Source organism: Elgaria multicarinata, chromosome 1, assembly GCF_023053635.1.
Source record: "Elgaria multicarinata webbii isolate HBS135686 ecotype San Diego chromosome 1, rElgMul1.1.pri, whole genome shotgun sequence".
Classification (NCBI taxonomy): Eukaryota; Metazoa; Chordata; class Lepidosauria; order Squamata; family Anguidae; genus Elgaria; species Elgaria multicarinata.
The window spans coordinates 69,187,268-69,200,040 of NC_086171.1; the positions used below are offsets into that span (position 1 = coordinate 69,187,268).

General features: G+C 39.8%; 1 protein-coding gene across 1 annotated transcript; it reads left to right on the forward strand.

The window, feature by feature from the left end:
* The first annotated feature begins 98 nt into the window (after positions 1 to 98).
* LSM5 (LSM5 homolog, U6 small nuclear RNA and mRNA degradation associated) lies at positions 99 to 12,529 on the forward strand. Its single transcript, XM_063129890.1, has 6 exons — positions 99 to 192; positions 1,920 to 2,015; positions 2,435 to 2,462; positions 3,457 to 3,529; positions 4,252 to 4,313; positions 12,520 to 12,529. Exons 1-5 carry the CDS (start codon positions 147 to 149, stop codon positions 4,282 to 4,284), a joined length of 276 nt encoding a protein of 91 aa, XP_062985960.1. The 5' UTR covers positions 99 to 146; the 3' UTR covers positions 4,285 to 4,313; positions 12,520 to 12,529.
* Positions 12,530 to 12,773: the final 244 nt, after the last annotated feature.

Below are 12,773 nucleotides of genomic sequence, written 5' to 3' on the forward strand. Positions count from 1 at the left end.
CGATTAGCTGAGTCTATTCCTGTTGGAACAGCCCACTCCGTCAGGAATAGAAACACAGCGGTTCCCGCGTCGCCTTTTTAACCAGCAGCCTCGTGGCGGCACCAATAGGAGAAGAGCGGGATCGATTGGACACGTCTTACTGCAAAATGGCAGCCAACGCGACTACCAACCCGTCTCAGCTTTTGCCGCTCGGTAACGAACACCGGGTTCGCGCTTGGGAGTAATGCTGAGGGCGAAAATGGGGCGTTGGCGGCAGAGGAGCTGTTTAGCTTCGCTGAGTGTGGCTTTTGTGTGCGGTTGAGAGTGTAGAAAGGAAACGAGTATGATGCGGACTAGATGAGAAGCGGAGGAGCGTTGATTCATACGAGCATATAATATACCCGTGTGATGTGGAGCTGAGCTTAGCTCTACGCACGCAGCAGAAGGAGATGGTGGAAAGGCTGTTCCAAGTCAGATTGTTCCCCTCGGTCCCACCTTTTTGTGGGTGTACTGTAGGGGAAGGATTCAAGTCTCTGCAAGTAGAAAAGTAGTATAGCAGGGAGTGGGCTACGTTTGAATCGTTTTCCTTAGTGTGCCATTTTTTATTTTTTTATTTTTAAATCCCCCACATCTAGTCCAAAGTGGTACAACCCATTCTACCACCTCAGCGTTCTAGCGTTAGTGGTACACAGGGCCCTGGGTTGGGCCCATGTATACATTTATTTTAGGAAGTAATCTTAAGCATGTTAAACAGAAAAAAGACCTACAACTCTCCTCATAGTTGGCTGGAGAATGCAGGGAATTGTAGGTCATTTTTTCTGTCTAAACATGCATGAGATTGCTCCTTAAAGAGTTTTTAAACCCGCTTTTCAGGGCTCACTTACCTCACAAGGCAGCTTACAATATTATGAAAACATGAACACACAATTGCAGTTAAATATGAATACATGTACAGCAGCAACTAATTTTTAGCATGAAATACAGGCTGGAATGCATGAGGTGCTAGAGTACTACTATAGGTAGTGGTTACCCTTTAACAGGGTTCTCCCACATTAAATACTGCAAATTGCAGAAAGCTGAAGGAGAATAATTGGAGAGAGCAAGGGTTGGTGTTGGTGTCTGGTTGCCCACCTTCTGTGTCTCAGTAGATATTCAGTTAGTATATTTCATTGTACATGGGAAGGTTGTTATGGTGGGGAGAGTTTCCATGCTTTCCATATCATTTTATTGGTTTAGAAGTTTTGTGAGGTTCTAAGGCAGGAGTAGGCAACAGTCTCCCCCCCCCCCCCCCACATTTTGGTCCAATGTACAACATTTCCCTATTCACAAACGCCACACCTTTCTCACAAAGACACACACACAGCCTTTCCCCTACCCCCATTCACACATACTCACTCCACATGGGGATGAGATGGTTAACTTTCCTTCCTAAATTGTGTCTGCCCCATCACAATCGCTTCTCATCCAGCTGAACATTTGAGTACCAGGCTTGTGGGAGTTGCTGCAAGGTCTTGGGCCATGGGCACTGAAGGCCTTGGAGGTTTCTTGAGTTGCCCACATGTTCTCTTAAGGGTTGCTTCATACATCATGGATTGTTTGCTGAGAATTTTCTTCCGAGTGGAGAGTGCATGCAATAATCTACCTATGTAGATTATTCTGAAACACTTCTGCTGTGACTTCTGGGTATAGTTATGTGCAAACACTGATAAAATTCATAGTTCAGAAATGAAGCCTTTTCAGATTCAAAAGAAATTGAATTCCTTTGGTCCCAGACCATCAGGAAGCACAGTAAGGCATAATGGGCTTAGAACTGCTATAGCATTGAAATTTAGTTTAGCAAATTTTCTTAAGTGGTAAGTTTCGAATGTAGACTATTATGGAGAGGTATGTTTAAAAATAACTAACAGCTGGTATTTTAAACCTGTTTTCTGATTTAACAGAGCTGGTGGACAAGTGCATAGGCTCTCGCATTCACATTGTGATGAAAAGCGATAAAGAAATCGTTGGCACACTCCTAGGATTTGATGACTTTGTCAGTATCCTTTACAAGAAATACTTGGATGCTTTTGCCCATTTGTGTGTTCGTTTGATAAACAAATCTACAATTTTGATAAACAATTTTGATTTATAAGTCCAGTGGTTGCCATGTAACTGCCTGTGCAAATGTACATATGGCCACTGGGTTTGTGGGAAAATCCCATTTGTATGAACTGGCATCTCTACAGGGGAAGAACATCTCTATACCACAATTCCTGTGATTCTGACAGAATACAAGTGGAGCCTGTTAATCTTCCTTTTCGGGCTATGAATCTAATAGCCATTGTGCACATACTGAAATAATTGTGTACAGTCATAGAATATATAGATATTGTTAGCCAACTTTAATATCCACCAATCTTGTGAATGCAGGAAGAATATTAATCAGTACTTTATTTCCCTTGACACCAGTCTCCAGACATGGTATTAGAAGATGTTACAGAATTGTAAGTATGACTACTTCTGGCTCCCAACTTCAGCACATTCTGTGCTTAATTGGTTCTTGTTCCCACGGTTGTCCTTACTTTTGCCAAGGCCTGCTCTTCTAAATGTGCCCTTCTGACATGTACATAAGCTAACACATTAGGTGCTTCTGTGAGGATTCTTCAGAACAGCATATTGTACTTCTGTACTGCTGACCTGTGTTTTCAGAAAAGTAGTGTATAGTATTCCTTTCTCCCCTCAGGAGAATTATTTCAGTGACATTTTGTGGGGTTACTCCAAAGTTTAGCTATACTTCCTGTGTGCTCTGTAAAAGTTACCCAGATTAGGATGGTAGTATTTCTAAAAGAGGAATCTGTACTCCTAATTCTTTTGAGGCCATTCTTTTTGCTTTACCTCAACTGTGTGGAAACAGTTGCAAGACTATGTGGGATTTAAGGGGGAATAATCTGTATACAAGAACAATTACCATTTTGCTAAATGAAAATAACATAACAATGAGAAGTAGTTTTTCTTGTATACAAATTATACCCCTTTAAATCCCTGCTAAATAGTCATGCAATTATTTCCTTTTAAATCCCACATAGTCTTGCAATTATTACTTTTGCAGAACAGTGTGGAAAGCAAGCCTACCATTTTTGCCTTTCCTGGGAGTTTGGATTTCTCTGGCATAGGGAGTTGCCACATTAGTGATTATTCCCATGTAGTCTTGTTCTTATGGTTCCAGAGTGCTGTGGGAAGCACCCACACTGCAGTGGTTCCCCTGCTGCTAGGATAGCTCAAGAAAGGGAACTGATGCTGCTGGTAAAAAGACTGTGGTTGCATCAATGTAGATTTTTCAGCCTGTTTTGCTTAGGAGTAAGTCCCATTAAATTCAGTGTGCCTTGCTTTCATGAAGAGTGCCTGAGATTGCAGACTTTATCAAATAGTTATGAATGAAAAATATGTTGATAATGACCTTAATTTCTAGATTTGTAAGCTTTTTAAAATGTTTTACAGTGAGATCACACCTGAAGGACGAAGAATCACAAAGCTAGATCAGATTTTGCTAAATGGAAATAACATAACAATGGTAAGTAATTTTCCTTGTACACAGATTATTCCTTCTTTAATCCCTGTGAAATAGGCAAAACTCCAATTAACTCAAAGTTGAATTAATTGATAATTTATGTTTCCGTAGCCATAATGTAAATTATGATTAGAATGTATTGATGCAGTCACTTTGATGAAGGTTGAACCAATTGAAAAGAGGAATTTTTGCTTCGAGAGACAGAATTGCACTATGGAATTTCTACTTTAATAGGATTCCCTGAAAAGATTGCCTTGTTTTGAGGTGCTACACTTGAAACAAGTAGTTATTTCTGATTTAATTAATGAACATTCAGTAAAAACAGTAAACCTCCCCACAAATGTAAAGCGAGTATTAATTGGTGATTCTAATGTAATTTATTTATGTTTTATGTTTTTTTTACCAAAATAATTCAAGATGGCTCACACACAAAGTATAATTAAAAGAGGGCAAAGCAAGCTAATGGAAGGGTTCTCACTGATTCTTTGTCAGCCTACACAGTCAGAGGGGCTATGCAGCTGTTGCACCAAACAGGCCAATAAAAGTAGCCTTTCTAGGCATGTTTTTGTGGTAGGATGGAATGGGTTTGGTGTGCAACTTTTCTAGATGCAGTACTTGTGTTCTTTATCTTCTAACATGATACTGACACTTCTCTCTCTCTCTCTCTCTTTCTCTCTCTCTCTCTCTCTCTTTCTCTCTCTCTCCCTCTCTCCCCCTCTATACAGCTGGTTCCTGGAGGAGAAGGACCAGAAGTGTAAATAAATTTATTTGCCATCACTGAAGATTTCTGTTAAATATTCTGTAGGAATAACTTGGTGAAATGTGATGAGTTTTTTTATTTTTACATTTCAAATTGATATTTGAATATAAAGTACAATTTCCATTTCAGGGGAAATGCATCATTTGATGATGACTTTGTAAGTTAAAATCATGACTCTTGTAAAGGCAAAATTAACTTGCTGTTCAGAGCAAGGCAATAAAGTTTTGTGTTGTTTTTTTTAAAGTGTTAAACACAAGTGTTTTTGTAACTTTTGAGTGTGATTAATATTAGAGCTTGATGTCAGATGAAATTGTGGTTCTTGTTCAAACTACTTGGTTTAATTTTTTTTTAAACTATCTCACACATGGCCTAGTTAAGCTGCAATTTCCAAAGTGTGATTGCCTTTCCTCCTTTTCCCCTGTTGTGCTGGATATCGAGGCTATTACTGCTGTATGTTTGTTAAAGTAGCTTGTGATTTATGTTTATGAGATGAAAACAAACATTTGTCCTCTTCACACATAACAGTGGCAAGTTATGGATTAATTAAGGAAGTTCACTGAAATAAAGTTTCCTATCCCACTTTGTTCAGGATAGTTCCTGAATCCTTGGACCGGCTTTTGTGCGGTTGCAGGCTTCTGCACGAGATAGGAAATCTTCCTTCCATGATCTTCCTTAAGTTAACATCTTAGGATTCAAGCAACTAATCAGAAAACTCAGAATCAGCATCCACCTTACTATAACAAATGAGCCTGGCCTCGCTTTTGTATGTGTTTTCTTATTTACCTCATATTATATATCTGAGCAATGCATAAAAATACAAAATAATATCAACATGGTAGTGACAAAAATAAGAGGTGATGATAAAATAATAAAACATTTGCATTATAACTGCACTGATGTTAGATCATCCCAAAATGAAATGATGTTGAACTGCATCTTCAACTCTTTCATTTCAATACAGAATAAAGAGGCTCCATTTTTCTATAAAATGATCCTCCATTAACCTTCCTATTCTAACTTTTATTATGTAAATTTCATCAAAAAGGCCACATCTGAAATTCTTATAAAGCACTCATCAATTGCGGTGGGATAACCTTCCATCTGTAATTGCCATACATGTTGCTATCAGCAGATGACTCACTATCTCAATATCTTTTGATGGAGTTGTGCATTTAAAATAACTTAATAAAATTGCCAGTGGATCTCGGGAAAGCAAATGACATAAGACCTTTTAAATAATTTTCTTCATGGAAGTAGTGCAAATATTTTTCCTCAGTTAATTTTTTTAAAAATTACACTGGTCAATATATTTGAGCATATTTCACAGAAGAGTGCGACAACCTGAGGTCTGCATACCTGTGGGCATTGCCAAAGCAGGTGCTGGGTACAGCCAGGGCCATGCTGCCTCCACAAAAAACTCTCTCACACCCCATATACACCCCCCCCTCCCCTTCCTGTGTGCTCCTCCCCCCCCCCCCCCCGTTAATTGGATTATTCCAGCTTGCCAAACCACTGTTTTGGCAGCAGGAAGCTGTCTTTTCATTCAATGGCAGGTGTCGAACCAAACTCCATTTTATTTTTGTAGTTATGAGGGTTTCCTGATTTAAACGAGATTAAAAAGCAACACTACACATGCTCAGAGAATTTAAAAACAACAACCAGTGTTGGCAAACGATTTTGTTTTAAGATATCAGAAATATTGAAGCACTTTTAATGCATGGAATTACATGGGATGATGCGAAGAAAATGTTGTGTCCTTTGCACCTGAAGTAATATACATGGCCATCTAAAGGGCTCCCCCAACTTAAGATCATTAAATCCTGGGTCTAAAATTACCTAGCTGCACTACTGGGTGTTCTTTCTCACTCACACCATGCGTGTAGGTGAAAGTGCCTTCTGATCCAGGCCATGGGAGCCTTATTGCTGGTTGTAAGCGTCCACTAGAGGGAGACTATCTGAACTAAAGCAATAAGGCCAAAACCCACCAATTTCTTTTATAGATACCTCAGGGCGAGTATAAAATGTATTGAGTTTGAATTAGTATTTTATTCTTTTTATTGTAAAATTAAAGTGTGGTTTCATGTAGGATTAAAAAACATTGAAATGTCATAACATGAAAGTAACATTGACAATTCCAATTGCTACTCCTTCCTTCAAATTTTCTTTCAGGGTTTCATTATTATACACATGAGTTCTTTTACATGCTTATTTTCACATAATGACAAAAAAGTCAGATAGAATATTGCAAATCGGGAAACTATGCAGCATTGGAATTTACCTATGGCAGCTTGTAAACCACATAGTGTTAGTGGGGAGAAAAGAAGAACATACTAATGGTTCCTCTGGATTCTGTTTCTAGTATTTGTCCTGCAAAAGTGGATGCTTGTTCCTATCATCTCCCATGTATGTTCTCTTAATCTTGTCAGTAAAGTATTTTCTTTGAAAGTTCATACTTTTACTTAAGATTTGCTTAGCGTTAACATTTTACTAATTGTACCTGATGTTTCTTGACGTCTGTGATGTCTTTTGATTAAACAAAGTATTTTCCCTATTTTATATATAAACAGTTTGTTATAAGGTCTGAGTAGAACAGGAGATGTATATATAGTATGCTGGCACTAGCTAATTCACACACTAAAATGGAGCGTTGACAATGTATCAACATACTCATAAATATTCTTTATTTAGGGAGCAATCCTATGTCCCCCAGACATAGAAGTTTTGAGTTTCCTGACTCCAAAGTCAGAGACAGGAACCATGTTCCCCTCCCTCCCACTGGTAGCCAGTGTGGAGAGAACCATGCTGGCTACCTGTCCATGCTCATAAAATGGAGTGTGGAGATGGAGAGAAGGGGGCATTCTAAGGAGGGGTGGAGACCATGCCAACAGTCTTACAATATTTCCTATGGCCACATCCTCCACCTCCCTGAAGCCTCTGCTAGACGGGCAAAATCACCCATCTAACTAAAATGCAGAGAGGCAGGCACCTCTCTCTACACAGGATACCTGTAAACCTCTTGAGTTCAGGGGCTTATGAGTACCCAGGGCATAACCCATAAGACTGTGTCCTTAACATGTTTATATCCTGCTCCTCAGTTTAAAAATATGCTCATGGAGTGACTTCCAAGATCGACCCTGTCTGTAGGCTTGCAATCTTTAAAAAAAGAAAAAGAAAATACACAGCGGACAAGGAAAAGAAGTGTGTGTGTGTGTGTGTGTGTGTGTGTGTGTGTGTGTAGAGTACTTTCAGCAGGACTTAACCCTGTTTACCTTCTCATCTCCCAGGGTAGATAGAAGTCCAACTGGAGTATGCCCTGATGTTTTCTTTGCCTGCTCCTGTCTCCCTCTTTTCTTCCCACGCTGTTGTATCTAGTTATGATTTTAAAACCACACATGGCAGGTGGGAGGAGGCACCACAAACGGATGCAGCCCAGTTAAATGGGTTGTTTCCTTTTATGTGGAATTGGGTAGATTGCTCAAGACTCACCTTAGGAATCACAATGGCTGCCACAGGCTGGTAAGTCTGGCCTCCTGCCCAAGGCATGCTGGGAGTTGTAGGTGTAAAGCTAGGTTTTTATTAAACTCTTTAAAAATACGTAAACCCTCAAAATTCATGTTTTTAGATTTTCTGGTGCATTGTACAGCCAGACCTATCACTGTGTCGAATTTGAAGTTTCTAACTCATCTGGAAGTGGGTAAACATTTCCGGACATACATGACACAGGTATACTTTCCACTTTATAGGTAGAGATGTGTGTGTGCGCATATATATATACACGCACACACACATAAAGATGTGTGTGTATATATAAATGTTTTAATAAAATAAATAGAATGAGAACTGGCAATTGGGTAAATAGCAGCATATTTTAGTTAAAACACCTGGCACACGAGCTAAGCGTAGGCATGATTGAACTAATTTCACTGGCTGCAATCCTATACTTATTTACCTGGGAATAGCTCCTGTTGCACTCAATGGGATTTACTTCTGAATAGGCATTCTCAGGATTGTGCTGCCAGTAATTATTTTTCAAGACATTGCCTAAGGAATTAGTAACTGCAAGTCATCAATATTTGTTTAATTTCTGCCAAGTGTCTTCTGGGTTTTTTTTAAGGTTACATTCAAATTATGACCTCCTTTCTCCCAAACACTTATACATGTTAAAATGATTCAGATGGTATCATTTAACCTTTTATCCCTGGCACTTCTACCTTAAAAGATGGTTAACGGTCTATAAAAATACAAAACCATAATCCAGTGAATCCAATCTATAAAGCCTAAGATCTTTTGATACAATATTTTACAAATTATCTTAGTATCTGAAGATTATCTGGCCAGCAACTCTGCTTCTACATGTGTACGTAATATATGTGCAGTAGCACATGACAAGTTACCAGGCAACTGCACATGCCAGATGAACAGGGAATTACAAAGCAGCAGGTCACTTTGCTTTCAGCCAGTGGAAAAGTACAGAGTCGCTTCTGTTCTTGATTCTTTAATGTCTGGTTGATTCACACCTTCCCCCTGCCAGCCTCCCCCTGGCTACAGTAATAATGGCAATATAACTATATGTTTCATTTGTAGGTTATTAGGGTCTGAAGATAGGCATTTTAAAATGCAGCTCTTAAGATTAAAGTATTCTATTGTTATTCAGTTTTGCATGTTGGCATTAGGATAAAGCTGGTGGATATGGGTTTAGCCAGTGTTGGTCTAGTCCAAATAATTCACTCAATTCAGTGGAGTACTTCTGTCAAGATACATGTGTGTGGAGCTGTAACCTGAAAGGAGATAGCAGATCTAGTGCATGACAAGTCAAATATATATTATTGGCTCATGGCATCCACAAGCAGGACATGAGTGCAACAGCACCCTCCTGCCCTTGTTCCTCAGCAACTGCTGTACATAGGTATACTGCCTCTGATACTGGAATAGTAGACATTGATGGCCTTCCCCTCCAGGAATTTGTCTAACCCCCTTTTAAACCACCCAAATTGTGGCCATTACTATGTATCATGGCAACAAATTCCATAGTTTTAATTATGTGTTAATTATTTCCTTTAATTTCTCCTGAATCTTCAATCAGCTTCATGGGATGACCCCACTGGGGTCTAGGATTATGAGAGGGGGAGAAAAATGTCTCCCTATCCACATTCTACATACAATGCATAATTTTGTACACCTCTATTATGTCTCCCCTTACTCGCCTTTTTTACAAGTTAACCAATCCCAGCTGTTGTAACTTTCCCTCATAGAGGAGTTACTCTAGCCCCTTCATGATTTTAGTTGCCCTTTTCTGCACTTTCCCCAGCTCTATAATATCCTTTTTTAGGTGTGGTGACCAGAACTGAACAGTATTCTAAGTGTGGTCACACCATAGATTTGTATAAGGGCAGTATGATATTGGCAGTTTTAGTCTCAGCTCCTTTCCTAATTATGCCTAGGGTGACCATATGAAAAGGTAAGACAGGGCTCCTGTATCTTTAACAGTTGTATTGATAAGGGAATTTCAGCAGGCGTCATTTGTATATATGGAAAACCTGGTGAAATTTCTTCATCATCACACCAGTTAAAGCTGCAGGTGCCCTGCCCTCTTTTAAATCTGGTCACTCTAGTATAGCTCCTGCACCTTTAACTATTGTGATGAAGAGGGAATTTCACCAGGTTCTCCATATATACAAATGACACCTGCTGAAATTCCTTTTTCTATGCAACTGTTAAAGATACAGGAGCCCTGTCCTCCTTTTCATATGGTCACCCTAATTATGCCTAACATGGAGTTTACTTTATCTTAAAGTAACTGCACACTGGGTTGACTTTTTCATTGAGCTGTACGTTGCATCCCCAAGATCTCTTTCCTGGTCAGTCACTGCTAGGTTAGATCCCATCACCATATACTTGAAGTAGGGTTTTTTAATTCCCCCCCACAACGTGTATTATTTTACACCCTTTATCACAGGTCTTCTTCCCTATGGTTTCTATAGCATTCATTGCCTTTTGTCCCTCCTTCCACTGCACCTGCTAAACATATAGGTTGTTGTCTTATAAGTCAAGTGTGAGTCTTTCTCCAGTTCATCCCATTCCCTCCCAGTGACATGCAACAATCCATGATTAGTGCTTCAACTTGAGCTATTGGGATGTTTATGCCATCACAGCACTTTGTCTAAAGATATGGGAGAAGGATTGGCTTAAAGGCTACAGTAAAAATTTAGCCTATTTTACATATAGCTCAGAGGAAGTAACAACATTGCCGTAAGTAGTATATGGCCCTACTTCCTGTCAAATTTATGCAAATGAGCCATGTGGCTTTGTTTTGGTCACGTGACCAAAACAAACACCACGTGACCGGAAGTGACGTCACTAGCTGTCAAAACAAGCAGCACGTGGCCGGAAGTGACGTCACCAGCTGTCAATACAAACAGCACGTGACCGGAACTGACGACACTAGCTGTCAAAACAAAACAGCACATGACCGGAACTGACGTCATCAGCTGTCATAACAAAACACCATGTGCCCAGAAATGCTGGCACTACCTGTCAAAAGAAAGGCCACGTGGCCGGAAGTGACGTTTTTTCTGCGGCGACCGGAAATGATGCTTTTTGCAGGCGACCGGTGGAACATGTCCAGGCATGTCTCCCCACAGCCTCTCAGCGGTTGGCTAAGGAATATCACATGGCCTGCCCCGCAACCAATAGGAAGAGTTTTCAGAACCCCTAAAGGATTCACCAGGGTGTTCAGTGCTTTTCAGACTTTCAACCCCGTCGGGAACAGTTGCTGATTTTAAGCAGGAGACAACATGGAAACCCCCAGCACCCCGATGAGGCCTATAGAGGTGTCTACCCCGAGGGCACCAGAGAGGCCTAAACCCAGAAAGCGTTATCTCAGCACCAGCTCTGACGATGAACAGTTCCCACCAACAAAGACCCCACAGGAGGAAGATGAGGAGATCTCACAAATATGGCAAAGCTTGTTGGAATCTATCTTGATACCAAACTCTATAATGCAGGTAAAACTTTTTTTCCTGGCATCCTATTTATGTGCAAAAACAACTTGTAAGAGTTACAGAAAATTACATTTCCCCCTTAAATTTCCAGGAGCCAGCAGCAGAGGCTGTAACAGCTGAAGAACCTGAGAAGTGCATCAATACTAGCATCCCGCCGTCACCTATTGAGCTTTGGAATATGGCTTCTGCAAGTAACATTCACATTCAGGTGTGTGTGTTTTCAGTGTTCTGTCTAAAAAGTTTTCCAAATAGATTTAATGTTAATAGTTTTAAAATATTTTTTAGGCTCCTGAAGCATTGGCAAACAAAATGACATTTCCACAAAACTACGCATTCTTTGTGCAAAACTCTGGTTTCAGCCTGTGTTGCATGTTGTTATCCTCATTGGTTATTCTCTAAATTGTCTTGCTTTGACCTCAGAGAATGTGGACCAGGTCTTAATTCTGACTACAGAAATTAGTAGATCTATAACTCCTCGAATGCACCTTGAAAAAATTATGAAGACCACCGACCAATCCTTTCTTCAGCATGTAGAACGCATAATCAAAGATCGGCCCTATAAGTCATTTCTTACGTCTGTAAATGCTGTTTTTAGAAATTCTGTCTAAATTCCTTCATTGTTAAATTGTTTTGCATCATTGGGAATTAAAAAATAAAGAAAACTTTATTTCTTTATGTAAGCAATAGTTTTATTTTATTTCACACCACAGGTACATAATCCCATCATGGAAGGAACTAAGTCAGGGTGGGGGTCAGGGAAGGAAATGAACAAGGGCAAATCTAATCACTGTTGCATGGGGCAGAAGGAACTAAGCCATTGTGGAGTCAACAAGGGCACACCCCAGAGGCAAATCTAATCACTGTTGTATGGGGCAGAAGGAACTAAGCCATTGTGGAGTCAACATTGGCTTTATCCAGGGGCAAATCTAATCACTGTTGTATGGAGCAGAAGCAACTAAGCCAGGGTGGGGGTCAGGGAAGGAAATGAACAAAGGCATACCCCAGAGGCAAATCTAAACATTGTTGTATGGGGATGGAAGTCTCAGCCAATGACAGTCTTCAAAACTAGAAGGACAACGCCCAGAGCCAAAAAGTATATAGAATCAGAGCAATGCAGAAACCATCTTTGGTGCCCATAGGGATCTGAAGTTCTCCGGCATGTAAATGGTGAGTGATTTTTTCTTTTCCTTCAACCCTCTATTTCTAAAGAAATATTTTTCGGCTTATTTATCTCTGCTAAATATAGAGAATAGAAAATCCTAAATGCAAGTTTATTTTAATTTTGATTGTGGTGGTGTAGAAACTCTTTATTTTCTATTGAGGGAGCATGATAAAAAATAGCCCAAGCATATGGCCGTGTGTATGAGAAGGTAGTTACTTTTACTTAAATATAAGGCGTTTTACATTTTTAACTATGAACCCTTTAAATTGGAGCTAGGGTAAAATGCTTGTGCCTTGGGTAAGTGGCCACTACTGTAACAATAAT